The 16958-nt window shown below is 38.3% G+C and overlaps 1 protein-coding gene across 1 annotated transcript in view; it reads right to left on the reverse strand.

Annotated features, from left to right (window-relative positions):
* The window catches only part of fto (FTO alpha-ketoglutarate dependent dioxygenase), a 564204-nt gene that overhangs the window by 311800 nt on the left and 235446 nt on the right, over nucleotides 1–16958 (reverse strand). The window contains exon 8 of the mRNA XM_061964549.2: nucleotides 14123–14247. Coding sequence (XP_061820533.2) covers nucleotides 14123–14247 — 125 coding nt within the window. The remainder of the gene's footprint in view (nucleotides 1–14122; nucleotides 14248–16958) is intronic.

The raw sequence follows: 16958 nt of genomic DNA on the forward strand, positions 1-16958 counted from the left end.
GTTTTTGCGCGTTTATAAGCGCCGACGCCAAAAAACGATGGACTCCATTGTTTGAAGTAAGGAGGAAGTCAAACGCAGCCAACCACGGGCGTCATTACTGAGCGCTGAGCCGAAAAACCGCTGTGAACGCTTTTCATTCGCACATCCGGGTCCAACTGTTTCCAGTGTCAGAGGTCGTTTGCTGTCTTTTCTCAGAGCTGAGGGATGGGAGGACCGGGTTTGCCAAGTCAGGCACAAACGCCGCTTGGCTCATAAACACCTCCGCCTGTCGCCCGCCGCCCCCTCTCTGCAACACACACCCACCGGCTCCTCCGGCTGCAGAGGTTGAGTTGAGGTTTGCACTCTGTTAATCTTTCACTGGAGGCCTGCTCTCTCTTAAAGAGTGGCCCTCTGGAGAACAGAGGAGGGCAATGAAATAAGGGCCAGTAAAGGACGAGCGAGTGGATAAAAGAGCAGGAAGAAAAAAAGCTACAGAGTGGCCAGATGGGCACCTTCACAGTCCATTTATCAAACCCAATGTGGCCCTCCCCGATCCTCCCTTTTTCTCTCCCCGCTGCTCCCGTGTCCTAAACCCCCGTGTAATTCCGTAATGATTTTCATTATCATATAATGACCTTACAAAGCCTACAGCAGTTTGCATGGTCACTACAAAACTCACAGCTGTTCCCTTCGGTGTTTGTCCGCCCGCTGTGACAAAGCGTTTTGTTTGCTTTTGTCTGTTGGTCCCTAACCTCTGGGCTTTTGTTTTTCGCTTAGGGGCTGGTTTTTAAGGTCAAATCATACAGGAGGTTCAGCCAAAGCAGAGGAGACAGCATCACACCATGTAAAGACATCACGAGTTAAAAGAGGGGACATGCGGTTAAGGGAGGGGGCGGCGTTCTGAGGTGTTCTACAAAACTGGGAAGTCCAACATTTCAACCCTAATGGACGAGGACAGAGTTTCCCAACCTTTACACCATACTTGCCAACCTTGAGACCTCCGATTTCGGGAGGTGGGGGGCGTGGTCGGGGACGTGGTTAAGATATATATATATATAAGAAATACTTGACTTTCAGTGAATTCTAGCTATATATATTTCTTTTTTATTACATATATATATATATAAATAAATAAAATAAATACTTGAATTTCAGTGTTCATTTATTTACACATACACACACATAACACTCATCTACTCATTGTTGAGTTAAGGGTTGAATTATCCATCCTTGTTCTATTCTCTGTCACTATTTCAGAACACACACATTATACAAATATACATTATAAAATCAATAAGAAAACGGGAGCTCTAATTTGGGAGTCTGAATTAGGATCAGAAGTTCTTATATAAACATTGCGTACTCACGTCGCCATTTTGTATTGATTACTGCAGCTGTGCACTGGATGCATTCACAAATACAAACTACAACTCACAAACACTTTAGAGTTAGGCTCCACCATCAGAATGTGTACTTAAACTTATAAAGATCACATGGATATTATTCAGTGAGTTGATTCACCAAAACTAACCTGTTATACAGGAGGAAAAAGCACACAGGACGTTTCAATTGTTCACAGACTGGTCGCTCTCATCAGAATGACAAGACACTTCCGGTCTGCAGGTGATAGCATTCAATTGGGAAGAAACGCTCTACTGCCCCCTACTGACCAATGTGAATACTGATAAATGTGTAATGACAGCTCCAAAAACGAATTCAAACCACAAAATAAATAAATAAATCAACACAAAAACGTGACACATTATGGGTGGGTCACATATGCATGTACAGTAGATGGCAGTATTGTCCTGTTTAAAAGTGTCACAACATTGCTGTTTACGGCAGACAAACTGCTTTACGGTAGACGAAAATTTGACTGCTGTTGTTGTGTGTTGTTACCGCGCTGGGAGGACGTTAATGAAACTGCCTAACAATAAACCCACATAAGAAACCAAGAACTCGCCCTCGATCATTAGCTGTTTAAATTGTGGGAAAGCGGACGTGTGAACAGGCTGTCAACACGTCACTCAGGTCCGCATGGAGCTGGAGGGGGCGTGGCCTCCAGCTCGGCCTGAATTTCGGGAGATTTTCGGGAGAAAATTTGTCCCGGGAGGTTTTCGGGAGAGATGCTGAATTTCGGGAGTCTCCCGGAAAATCCGGGAGGGTTGGCAAGTATGCTTTACACATTAAACAAAAAGGTTGTATGTATGGCAACATGCTTTATGGCTGATTACTTCTGTAAAAAAAAATAAAAATATGAAATCGTATTTATCTTTTCTCTGCATTTTCAGAAGCTCAAAAAGTAGCTGGCATCTTCAATGCAATTTTTTCCAATGACATTTGGATATGCCGTTTCTGATCCGTATGTCCCTATTCTCTAGAGGTAACGTCCTGCTGAACAATCTGCACTTCCTGTGTGATACACTCACCTAGGGTGATGGGTCAAATGCAGAGAATAATTTTGCCACACCGAGTGTGTGTGTGTGTGTGACAATCATGGGTAGGGATGATGCTCGAAACCGGTTTTCCCGGTTGTTCGATAAGAAAAGAACCGAGTCCTCGGACTCGAATCCCTTTTTGAGAACCGGTACCCGTTATCGAGACCACTATAGTAAAGAAAAAGAGTTGGTTCTTTATTCGAATCCCTGAGAACGAATCCCTTCCCACAGGAAATGCTCTGTGAGACGCAATGTTATGCCTATTTGATTGTAGACTCTTACTGACACCTTGTGGCGATATGAAAATACTACGCGTCATTAGTTTGGGCACTTCCGGGTTGAGACAATTGAGAAGTAGACAAATTGTGTTAGCTCCTACAAGCCTTGGAAAAGATAAGTCTGTAAGCAAACTGTTTAACTTGTTTATATAACTCAATATTAAGGTGGAAAGTGTTTCAATCTGATAGTAAGATGTCTATTGAAAAACGATTTTTGTGCACTGTTTCAATGGATGTTTTGAGGACTTAAAATGGCTGCCAGTCGTGTATTCCCACCATCGAAATAGTTTCAACACTCAGAAGTATTTGTTTGATGATAGTACTGTATATTTGTGTGAAGCTAATATTTACATATTGTGTATTACATTTCAGTATGTTAATTGAATCACATAGCTTATACATTTGTCATTGTGTGTATTTCAGTTTAAAAAAAAACAAAAAAAAAACAGTCAAGTGCAAGACAAAAGTAAAGATAGGAAAAGACAAAGCAAGATCAACAACAATAAAGAGCCTAAATGGATTAATCTGTTTTGGATTGTTTGCTAGCTGTCTGCCAAGCTGTATAACCTCAACACGTATAGTGAGGGCAGACCAGGCAATATGCAATTATTGCCAGGCTTCGCTCTCATGTAAGGGAAGAAGAATTGTTGATTGATGACTGTGGTGTTCTTAGTGTCATAGTGTGTGTAGTTAGTATGTTCCAATAGCAGCAGAAGTGCACTTTTTGGAGAGCTGTATTATTTTCAGTTTTGTGCCCAAGGGACTGATTTTATTTAACACTATATTATTATTTATACACCTATAGTGATCACAGAGACAGGTTGTTTTTGTGTTACTGTATATATTTTTTTTTCTGAAAAATCCCACTTAATATACTTTGGGTAACAACAGTCAAAATATATATATATATTTTTTTTTAGGGGGGTAACAGTCAATATTTATTTATTTATTTATTTTATTTTTTTCTTATAAAATCAAAGTGAGCTTTTGTTAAACCAAATATTGTGTTTTTTTCCATATACAACAACCTATCTGGAATCGATAAGAGAATCGATAAGGAATCGGTTCGATAAGAGGATTTGATAATGGGCTCGAACTCGATCATTTCTTATCAAACATCATCCCAAATCATGGGTACTTTAACTTTAACCTGCTCTGCTATTATAGTGTGAGTAAGTAGTTAAACATTGGAAAAAGGTGGTATAGAGTAGGCCAACATAGGCAGAAGAAGGTAAACAAGTAGGTAACTATGGTATAATATAGGTAAATATAGGAATAAGATTAAAAAGTAGGTAAACATAGGTAAAAAAACAAACATTAAGTAAGTAAACAAACAGAACAAGGTAAAAAGTAGATAAACAGCTAAAATGTGTTAGAAAACCAGTAAACATAAGCAGAAGATGGTAAAAAGTAGATACACATTGATAAAAAAATGGTAAAAAATATGGTAAACATAGGCACACTAAGATAAACATAAGAGGGTAAACACACAGAAAAGATGGCATAAATTAGATAAACATAGGCAAAAAAAGGTAAACAAGTAGATAAACGTAGGTAAAAAATTGCATAAATTAAGGCAAACATAGGCATAAGGAGATAAGCATAGGTACATAATAGTATAAAGTAGGTTAGTATTGGGAGAAGATAGTAAACATAAGTAAAATATAGTATAAAGTAGGTAAACATAGGGAGAAGGTAAAAAAAAATAACTAAACATACAGGTTTAGTTACTTTTTACCGATCTGAATAAAGTAGGTAAACATTGTCAAAAAAGGTAAAAACAGGTCAAATATGGTGTAAAGTAGGTAAACAGAAGAAGGTAAACAAAGGTAAACAATGTTGTAAAGGAGGTACACATAAGCAGGGTAAACCTACGTAAAATATGTGATAAAGTAGATACACATAGGTAAAGGATGGTGTGAAGGAGGCAAACATAGGCAGAAGGAGGTAAACATGGGTAAAATATGTAATAAAGTAAGTAAACATAGGCGGAGGAAGGTAAACATAGGTAAAAGAAGGTAAACACATAGATAAACATGCAGAAGGAGGTAAACATGGATAAAATATGTAATAAAGTAAGTAAACAGGCGGAAGTGAAGTGAATTATATTTATATAGCGCTTTTCTCTAGTGACTCAAAGCACTTTACATAGTGAAACCCAATATCTAAGTTACATTTAAACCAGTGTGGGTGGCACTGGGAGCAGGTGGGTAAAGTGTCTTGCCCAAGGACACAACGGCAGTGACTAGGATGGCGGAAGCGGGGATCGAACCTGAAACCCTGAAGTTGCTGGCACGGCCACTCTACCAACTGAGCTATACCGCCCCAAGAAGAAGGTAAACATGGGTACAATATGTGATAAAGTAGGTAAACATAGGTACAATATGGTATCATGTAAACATAGGCAAAATACGGCAAACAAAGGTAAAATATGGTATAAAGTAGGTAACCATAGATAAAAGAAGGTAAAAACTTAGGTAAAATGTGTAATAAAGTAGGTAACCATAGGTGAAATAAGGTAAACACGTAGCTAAAGATAGGTAAAATATGTAATAAAGTAGGTAAACACAGGTACAATATGGTATAATGTAAACATAGGCAAAATACGGCAAACAAAGGTAAAATATGGTATAAAGTAGGTAACCATAGATAAAAGAAGGTAAAAACTTAGGCAAACATAGGTAAAATGTGTAATAAAGTAGGTAACCATAGGTGAAATAAGGTAAACACGTAGCTAAAGATAGGTAAAATATGTAATAAAGTAGGTAACCATAGGTAAAATAAGGTAAACACATAGGTAAAATATGTAATAAAGTAGGTAAACATAGGTACAATATGGTATAATGTAAACATAGGCAAAATACGGCAAACTAAGGTAAAATATGGTATAAAGTAGGTAACCATAGATAAAAGAAGGTAAAAACTTAGGTAAAATGTGTAATAAAGTAGGTAACCATAGGTGAAATAAGGTAAACACGTAGCTAAAGATAGGTAAAATATGTAATAAAGTAGGTAAACACAGGTACAATATGGTATAATGTAAACATAGGCAAAATACGGCAAACAAAGGTAAAATATGGTATAAAGTAGGTAACCATAGATAAAAGAAGGTAAAAACTTAGGCAAACATAGGTAAAATGTGTAATAAAGTAGGTAACCATAGGTGAAATAAGGTAAACACGTAGCTAAAGATAGGTAAAATATGTAATAAAGTAGGTAACCATAGGTAAAATAAGGTAAACACATAGGTAAAATATGTAATAAAGTAGGTAAACATAGGTACAATATGGTATAATGTAAACATAGGCAAAATACGGCAAACTAAGGTAAAATATGGTATAAAGTAGGTAACCATAGATAAAAGAAGGTAAACACTTAGGTAAAATGTGTAATAAAGTAGGTAACCATAGGTGAAATAAGGTAAACACGTAGCTAAAGATAGGTAAAATATGTAATAAAGTAGGTAAACACAGGTACAATATGGTATAATGTAAACATAGGCAAAATACCGCAAACAAAGGTAAAATATGGTATAAAGTAGGTAACCATAGATAAAAGAAGGTAAAAACTTAGGCAAACATAGGTAAAATGTGTAATAAAGTAGGTAACCATAGGTGAAATAAGGTAAACACGTAGCTAAAGATAGGTAAAATATGTAATAAAGTAGGTAACCATAGGTAAAATAAGGTAAACACATAGGTAAAATATGTAATAAAGTAGGTAAACATAGGTACAATATGGTATAATGTAAACATAGGCAAAATACGGCAAACTAAGGTAAAATATGGTATAAAGTAGGTAACCATTGATAAAAGAACGTAAAAACTTTGGTAAACATAGGTAAAATGTGTAATACAGTAGGTAACCGTAGGTGAAATAAGGTAAACACGTAGCTAAAGATAGGTAAAATATGTAATAAAGTAGGTAACCATAGGTAAAATAAGGTAAACACATAGGTAAACATAAGTAAACTATATAATAAAGTAGGTAAACATATGCAAAAAAGGTAAACAAGTAGCTAGCAAGCGAGGAGCCCAGTGTTTCAGTGCTGCTTTAACCGGCGTGACCAGCTAGAAATCAATCAGCGCTGCTTGGTTCATGTTTATGCGCCTCTAGCTACAGTCATCAATCACGCTGAGTGGAAACCATGGAAACAAGAGGCCATATTAGGATATAATGATAAAAGCCTACCTGTTGCCTATTGTGTGAAGGGAAACTAATCAGCATCTTATGATAGAATAAAAGTGAATCATTAAATTCCTTCCAAAGGTTCTAATCAATGTAAATAAAATGACCCACCCACCCAGCAATCAGTACCAGTACGTCTCACTTAACATTGCATCCAGCCATGTGTTTATCTTGGTGTAAATGCTATCTGTTGACAGCCACTTGAAAGGATGACCCCTGGCTTTTGGCAAATGGTGGTGCAGGGAGGGATGTTTAGGGGGGGGGGTTGAGGCGGATATTTAACGTGTAAAGACGGAGAGCAGCTAGAGTTCAAACGCATTGTGTGGGGTGCTGCTAGGCCTCCTTGAAAATCTAATCTAATCAGTCTTTCGCTGATGATAGAGTCAACGTATATGTCTGTCCTGCTGACAAGGACGAAGCATTTCCTGCGCCGGGGCTAAGATGATGGCGACGGTGAAGATACTGCATGTTGGCATCAGGGCAACGAAGAGATGTGGATTTTTAGACCTACAACTAGGAAACGTGCCGCTTCAGTCAGAGTTCGTATGTGCTAAACACTGCACAAAAAACTACCGTATTTTTCGAACTATAAGTCGCAGTTTTTTTCATAGTTTGGCCGGGGGTGCGACTTATACTCAGGAGCGACTTAAGTGTGAAATTATTAACACATTACCGTAAAATATCAAATAATATTATTTAGCTCATTCACGGAAGAAACTAGACGTATAAGATTTCATGGGATTTAGCGATTAGGAGTGACAGATTGTTTGGTAAACGTATAGCATGTTCTATATGTTATAGTTATTTGAATGACTCTTACCATAATATGTTACGTTAACATACCAGGCACGTCCTCAGTTGGTTATTTATGCCTCATATAACGTACACTTATTCAGCCTGTTGTTCACTATTCTTTATTTTAAATTGCCTTTCAAATGTCTATTCTTGGTGTTGGGTTTTATCAAATAAATTATATACTCCAGTGCGACTTATGTTTTTTTCCTTCTTTATTATGCATTTTCGGCCGGTGCGACTTATACTCCGAAAAATACGGTAATTGTTAACTTAATTGCCATATGCCTCACTTTTCGCATGATTTGATTTTCGAACAAAAATTGTGGGTAACAAACTGGTCTGTTTTTCCATGTTTATGTGCGCTTTTTAAAAATTAAGTACGGATGCAAAATTAGCCACGAGGGGGCCAAAGAAAGTTGCAAGTGCCAGCACTTCGATGAAGCTGAAAAACAACAAAATCTTGCAATCAAGAAAAAAATGTATAGCATCACAAACAAGAGTCTTCAATAAAAGATACAAAATTATGTTAAATGATCGTTCATTCACTCGATTCGTCATTTAAATATATATTTGCATTGTATTCTACATGTCAAACTAATTATCTATAAAATGTTTTTTATAATTTTAGATGTCTGAAAACTTGGACTTGGTCTTTGTCGGACCTTTTGAAACGGATTACTAGTAACCGAGGTACTGCTATTTATCCACACTTTTCTATCCTGCGACAGATTGGTATTGAAATCGGTACTTTTATAGGGACCGATAATGTTACAAGCTGCTGGATGACTTGAGGGGCTGACTAAAATGAGTTCAACTGATACAGTAGGAAAGGGATTCATATGGCCCCATTCCTGGGTGCATCTTGTGTGAGTGAAAATGAAAATGATGGAAAGTGCCACTCTACATAGCAACCGACGCTGTGGTCAAAGTTGGAATTGCCACAAAACACATTTTAAGGTATTCAACACTACTACAATCTTAGTGAATTGTACAACCTCCGCCTCCACTCTTCAATTTTGTCACGGTTCATGTGTCAGTTAAACTGTGACGAATGGGGTCATATGAATCCCTCTCCTACTGTACTGGTGTCTGCTGGTGTTTATTCATTTATTTATTTTTTTTGTAATGGCCTTTCTTTTAGTTAGTAAATATTTGAATAAATATCTCCTATATGAAAATATGTCTTCCAATATGCATTTGCCTGTATTTAGATCATGCCAGACGCATGAATGGGCTGCGGTGTTGTGATGGTCCACCGCCTCCCTGCACAGTGTGGGGTCTGCATGCTAAAAATGCTTTTTTTGTTGTCTGTATTTTGCCAATTTAAAGTGCAGAAAAAGGTGTTACAGATTCTACAGGTATGCCGCTTGTTCAACATTGCAAAAGAGCACAGGTTGGAGAGCTTAATAATATGAATTTGGAGGGAAATTAGTATTTCCATGGGCACATGATGCACACTCAGTGGCTTAGTGGTTAGAGTGTCCGCCCTGAGATCGGTAGGTTGTGAGTTCAAACCCCGGCCGAGTCATACCAAAGACTATAAAAATGGGACCCATTACTTCCCTGCTTGGCACTCAGCATCAAGGGTTGGAATTGGGGGTTAAATCACCAAAAATGATTCCCGGGCGGGGCCAACGCTGCTGCCCACTGCTCCCCTCACCTCCCAAGGGGTGAACAAGGGGATGGGTCAAATGCAGAGGACACATTTCACCACACCTAGTGTGTGTGTGACAATCATTGGTACTTTAACTTGAACTTAACTTTAACATAATTTAAATGCAAGTCTGCACCAATTTTGCAATTAATTGTACACAGTCTTAGTAGATCACGCACATTACCCCCACTAATGGCACACACAATGTTATAGTTTGCGCACACTGTTCGATTTTAGGATATTAAGCCCAAAGTCTGCTTTAACTTAAAAAATGCCAACATCACATTCATCAATAATGCTTATCGTCTAGCAATTCAGTTCCACTGACAAAACAAATGTTTTTGAATTTTACTTAAGAGTGGGATAATTCTTGCATTTTCTTAAAGGCCTTGAATGCATCATTAAATGACTGGGTTGTATAGTAAGGTGGTCACGTTCATTGTGGGTGGCGGGGGCGAGCGGTGTCACTGATGTTTTGTGTGCGTGGGGATGGCTTCTAGCTTTCAGCACTCGCATCTTGGAATGCGCCATCAAGCCAGTTGGGGGGCGGGGAGGGGCGTCGACGCGGTGAGGCGAGGTGTTTGGAAACAGCTTGTTTACAAGGCTCATCTGGATGGGGCACCGCTGCGGGTCAACTCGAGGTGACGCCATGGGAAGACCGGCCTTGTGTGTCATTTTTCAGAAGCTAAGACGGCGGCTTTATTTTATTATTTTTTTTCTTAGGTTCTAGTTGAAGTTCTTTTGCCGCAATTGGAGATCTGGATTTTGTCTGTCCTGATGTGTGTGTTGGGAGATGTGTGCGTGTGTATATGTGTTTGACACCGGGGGTCAAGTCTGAGAGAGACAATAAGCAGGGAATCATATGTGAACATCGTTAGTTTATACAAGACTCTGAGTGGTGAGAACTAACAGCTAAAACAACAATCAGTGAGTGTCCGTGTGTGTGTGTTTGTGTGTGTGTGTGTGTGTGTGTGTGTGTTCGTAAGCCAGCAAGTGAGGAGGTCCTTCGTTATCTGAGCTAATGTCCAGTGCTCTTTCTTCTATGCTGTTATCTGAAGGGAAGGAAGTGAATGGCGTTATCCAGGACACACGTGTCGCTGTGATAGCTGTGAGAGGTGCCAGGCCCCAAAACCAAAAACATCACAACTTGTGTGCGGAACACTCCTCAAAACAGTGGAAACAGACTTTCCAACAAACATTATTCCCAGCAAACATTGTTCTTTTTTTTTTTTTTTTTTCTTGCAACATTTGGACATTTAAAAATGACATCTTCAACATCAATTATCAGCATGTTTTTTTTTGTTCAGGATTTGTTTAATCCTGCATAATTAAAACGTATCATTGTTTTCCCTGAACCAGACAATAAGTATACAAGCCCATTCATGGCAGCCAGTGTGCAGAATACACATGTTGTGGTGAACATGTTCTGTTCCACCATGAACGAAATTCAAACTCATTCCAGGATACGATCATACATTTCCCCAACATTATTAATAATGCATATAAATGATTGATAAAGAACACCAGAACTTTGTATAAAAAGCTTTTTCCAAGAAAGTATGTGCCCCGTCGATGATAAAGAAAAAGTGGCATACAGCAGCCTGACGATCCGTGACCCAATCAAAATTTACTTAAGCACCACAAGATACCATATTGATAAAAACTCTTGGTAACACTTTAGTATGGGGAACATATTCACCATTAATTAGTTGCTTATTAAAGTAACAAAGACTTAATTTAGAGTTATTTGGATACTAGGGCAGGGGTCGGTAACCCGCGGCTCCGGAACCGCATGCGGCTCTTTGATCACTCTGATGCGGCTCAGCAGCTTACTTGCTGAACCCCCCAATTTTCCCGTGAGACTTCCGGATATCTGTGCCTCACGCAGAAAACTCCCGGGACTAATATTCACCGATTTCCACCCTTACAGCTATAATAAGGGCGTGCCATGATGGTACAACATTTGACGCTCTCTACAATCTGTATTGACAGCGTGCCAGCCCAACACTTATTATACAATACACATCTTCTGCTTGCACACGTACGTGACAGCAAGGCATACTTTATCAACAGCCACACAGGTTACACTGACGGTGACCATATAAAACAACTTTAACACTCTTACTAATAATGCGCTACACTTTGAACCAAAACCAAACAAGAATGACAAACACATTTCGGGAGAACATCTGCACCTTAACACAACATAAACACAACAGAACAAACACCCAGAATCCCATGCAGCCCTGACTCTCCGGGCTACATTATACACCCCTGCTACCACCAAACCCTGCCCCCACCCCAACCCTGCTCCCTCACACATCAACCCCCCCTCTGTGCGTCGGTTGAGGTGGGCGGGGTTTGGGAGCGGGGATGTATACTGTATCCCGGAAGAGTTAGGGCTTAATGGGATTCTGGGTATTTGTCCTGTTGTGTTTATGTTGTGTTACTGTGCAGATGTTCTCCCGAAATGTGTTTGTCATTCTTGTTTGGTGTGGGTTCGTAGTGTGGCACATTATTAGTAAGAGTGTTATAGTTTTTTTTATACCGCCATCGTCAGTGTAACCTTTGTGGTTGTTGGCCAAGTATGCCTTGCTGTCACCTACGTGAGCAAGCGGAAACACCATACAACGTATGGCTGATCAGGCACGCTGGTTGTAGTGGGTGCTATATGCTGTACCATCACGGCACGCATGACGCTGACAAGCGCCATTCATTTAAAAACCGCGCGCCGCACCAGCTTTCAAATTCCATATAAAGGTGTGGGCAGCGTGTCTGAGACCCCTGGTTTATACATAGCACAAAGCAAAAAGAAAACTTTGTATGCAGTGTTATTTCATTTAAAATTTTGCGGCTCCCATTGTTTTCTATAATTTGCGAAACTGGTCAAAATGGCTCTTTGACTGGTAAAGGTTGCCGACCCCTGCACTAGGGGAACTCACTAACTTGGGGTTAGGGTTACTAATCAATAATATGTTACTTCCCCATATTAAAGTGTTACCAAACTCTTATCTATAAAACTCTGAAAACACTGCAACACAGGCGTCCCACAGGGTTGCGTTGTATCACCAACACTGTTTACATTGTTCACCAATGATTGTAGGACTGTGCACCCTAACAATTATATGGTGAAATTTGCGGACGATACCGTGCTCCTAAGCCTTCTACACAAGGATACGGACCCCTCTGTGTACCAAGACGAGATAGACCTATTTATTAGGTGGTGTGATACCAACCATCTTATTCTAAATGTGACCAAGACACAGGAAATGGTTTTGGATCCGAGGAAAGTGACTGACCATGAGCCAGTGGTCATCAAAAATCAGGAAATCACCCAGGTATCCTCATATAAATATTTAGGGGTTCATATTGATAATCTTCTCTGCTGGAAGACACATATTGACAAACTGTGCAGTAGACTGCAACAGAGGCTATATTTTTTGCGAAGATTAAGATTGTACGGCGTAAGCAGCCACATCATGATGATTTTCTACCGTGCCATTGTAGAGAGCATCATTAGATACGGGATCACCTCATGGTTTGGCAACCTAACCGTTAAGCTAAAAAGCAAACTGGCCGGCATGCATAAAACGGCAATGAAAATCGTAGGGAGGAAAGAATATGAGCCTATACAGAGCATCTATGAGCAGGCAGTTAGGATAAAAGCTAAGAAAATTATTTCCAACTCACAACACCCACTCTTCCATGAATATGGAACCCTGCCATCAGGGAGTAAGACTCCGGGTCCCACTATGCAAATCTAACCGCCTTAAATTATCATTTGTCCCAGCCTCCATTAAGCTGACCAACAATGTGCAAAAGGATGTTAATACATAGGTTAGCACTTTTTTAGCACATAGCACTTTAGCACTTTAGAACTAAGCACTTTAGCACACAGCACTTTATCCATGAGCTCTAATGCAATGCACACTGGTACTTTATCTTTATCTCCATACTGTAGATTTTATGCCTTCATCAAAGTGCCACCTATGTCTATCAAGCTCCATGTTCTGATGTTTAAATGTTAGTTGTCTGGTTGTGGTTGTGTCTGTGCTTGTGTTTTTGTTCTGTTGTTTTTGTGTATGTTAAGAAAGCAATGATGCACTGTGCCCAAGACAAATTTCCCCGCGGGGACAATAAAGTTGAACCTTGAACCTTGGTTTCGGCTTTTATTTTAAATGATTTTTATTCATTTTTTTGTATTAAAAATCATCTTTTTCATTTCAAACTTATTTTATAAAATCAATATTTTATTTGTTTTAAATGTTACATTATCATATTATAATTATTGTAGTATATATTTTTATACTATTATAATAATGATTATATGAATATTTAGTTTTTTGTTTATATATATTTTTATATAGTATGTATATTCATATCTATATTTCAAACTCCTTTATAGTTATATTTAATACATATAATTATCTGTGTGATTTATAACAACCTAAATGTATTAAATATTTATAGTATTATTATTAGCATTATTATATATTTTAATTGTATTCTTATTAATAGTAGCAGTAGTGTAATGTCCATTTTCAATGTTGTATGAAACCACTGTATATGAATATTGCAACTAAAAGCATAGAGTAATAATAATATATATTGTAGGTAGAAAATACCAATATGACCTTTGAACTTTGTTACTTAAAGTATTTTGGTCCATATACTTATCAGACACAAACCAAGAGTTTCCATCAGAAGCATTCTATGATTAACTTGTATTCTGAATTAAAGGCTGAGTTTTAAGTTTGTATTGGCCAGGTGTGTTGTTAAATGTGTGCTACCTGTCTCTCCATGTCTGTCTTTGCTGGTGTCTGTCAATCAAAGCAGCCAGAAGAGTCTCGGCCATGTCTCGCCTGCCCTCCCCGGCTTGTCCCTCCTCCTCTACTTTAGCCAAGAACAGCATGGTCTGGAAGAGAAAAGATGCATCATCAATGACTTGATCAATTTTTCCAACATATTTGAGCAAGACACCTCAATTGTAAAACTTCAACACATTAGTTGCTTCCAGCTTTGTGGGGACGTATGAGCCTTGATTCTAACACCTTTGGGATGACTTCGTAGCGAGATAACGAGCCAGCAAGCCCTCTCTCAGGTTCAACAATCAGTGACCTCTGACCTCATAAATGTTCTTCTGGTTGAATGGCGAAACAAACTATTTCCCAAGAAGTACTCCACAAAATATTGTAGAATATTGTAGCTGCACACATTCTAAAAATGTAGATGAATTGTTATTTTTATTTATTTTAATGTATTTGTTAATTATAATGTTAGAAATAAATCAAACTGTATGTGTATGGCAAACTTTAATTAAAATATACAGCTATTCATATGCACAGGCAATGTGCAACACAAAAGGCTTTACACCAGTAAAAAAAATTTAAAAAAAATTTAAAAAAAATCTGTAAACAAAAAGATTAAGAAGAAAACATGGCATGGCACTAAGGATTGAGGAAAATAACACCTTTGAAGTGTCGACACTGGAAAATAATTGTTTTTTTCTAAAAAAAAACCCCAACAATTTAAAAAAATATGTAAAATATAAATTAAATACATGAATAAAAAAATAACAATGAGAATACTACCAATACAACTAATAATGATAATAATAATAAAATAAAAAATACCGGAACAAAACATTAAGAACCTAAGAAGAGTTTAAAATTATCAGTAAAAAGCCTGATTAAAAATGTGTCAACTTTTTTTTTTTTTATAATAATGTAATACTATCTATATTAATTATGTTGTATAAAATATAATCAGGCCGCTATACCTTTTTTATGTGTTTAAGTATAAATATTATTATTATTGCTAATAACTATTATTATTTTTAAAATCATTTTCATGATTGTAGTAGTACTATTATTATCATTACTCTATTATTTCATGTACTAAAATATTTCTTTGCCAAATAACATCTGCAAAGTCCGTGATCACTAACTAGCTGGCTAATTAGCTAAGATAGGGTAGCTAGCGCACAGAGATGCCAACAATATATGCCACCACTCGTTATTGAAGGGTTTCATGCTCTGCTTCTTTTTACACTTGGACAGTAAGTCAATAAGAGGTTAAAAAGTGAAATCACATTACGTCTTCATAATTATTCATGGAGGTTAAGACCTTTTGGTGGTTTAAATGTCTGTTAACCTATGTGTACACTTGAGTAACAGATCAAAATGTACAAAACTCAAAACCAGTTAAGTTTGCATGTTGTGTAAATCGTAAATAAAAACAGAATAAAATGATTTGAAAATCCTTTTCAACCTAGATTCAATTGAATAGACTGCAAAGACAAGATACTTAACGTTTGAACTGGAAAACGTAATTTTTTGCAAATTGTAGCTCATTTGGAATTTGATGCCTGCAACAGGTTTCAGAAAAGTTGGCACAAGTGGCAAAAATGACTGAGAAAGTTGAGGAATGCTCATCAAACGCTTATTTGGAACATCCCACAGGTGAACAGGCTAATTGGGAACAGGTGGGTGCCATGATTGGGTATAACAGCAGCTTCCATGAAGAGCTCAGTCATTCACAAACAAGGATGGGGCAAGGGGCAAAACTTTGTGAACAAATGCGTGAGCAAATTGTCTAACAGTTTAAGAACAACATTTCTCAACAAGTTATTGCAAGGAATTTAGGGATTTCACCATCTGTGGTCCGTAATATCATCAAAAGGTTCCGAGAATCTGGAGAAATCACTACACGTAAGCGATATTACAGACCTTCGATCCCTCAGGCGGTACTGCATCAAAAAGCAACATCGGTGTGTAAAGGATATCACCACATGAGCTCAGGAGCACTTCAGAAAACCACTGTCAGTAACTACAGTTGGTCGCTACATTTGTAAGTGCAAGTTAAAACTCTACTATGCAAAGCCAAAGCCATTCATCAACAACACCCAGAAACGCTCACTGGGCCCAAGCTCATCTAAGATGGACTGATGCAAAGTGGAAAAGTGGTCTGTGGTCTGACGAGTCCACATTTCAAATTGTTTTTTGAAGCTGTGGACGTCGTGTCCTCCGGACCAAAGAGGAAAAGAACCATCCGGACTGTTATATGTGCAAAGTTCAAAAGCCAGCATATGTGATGGTATGGGGGTGTATTAGTGCCCAAGACATGGGTAACTTACACATCTGTGAAGGCACCATTAATGCTGAAAGCTACATACAGGTTTTGGAGCAACATACAGGTAAAAGCCAGTAAATTAGAATATTTTGAAAAACTTGATTTATTTCATTAATTGCATTCAGTCCTGTTGGAACTTGAAATCTCCATCTCCATAGAGCAGGTCAGCAGCAGGAAGCATGAAGTGCTCTAAAACTTGCTGGTAGATGGCTGCGTTGACCCTGGATCTCAGGAAACAGAGTGGACCGACACCAGCAGATGACATGGCACCCCAAACCATCACCCAACCATGCAAATTTTGCATTTCCTTTGGAAATCGAGGTCCCAGAGTCTGGAGGAAGACAGGAGAGGCACAGGATCCACGTTGCCTGAAGTCTAGTGTAAAGTTTCCACCATCAGTGATGGTTTGGGGTGCCATGTCATCTGCTGGTGTCGGTCCACTCTGTTTCCTGAGATCCAGGGTCAACGCAGCCGTCTACCAGCAAGTTTTAGAGC

The sequence above is a fragment of the Nerophis lumbriciformis genome, linkage group LG06, assembly GCF_033978685.3.
Source record: "Nerophis lumbriciformis linkage group LG06, RoL_Nlum_v2.1, whole genome shotgun sequence".
NCBI classification, from domain to species: domain Eukaryota; kingdom Metazoa; phylum Chordata; class Actinopteri; order Syngnathiformes; family Syngnathidae; genus Nerophis; species Nerophis lumbriciformis.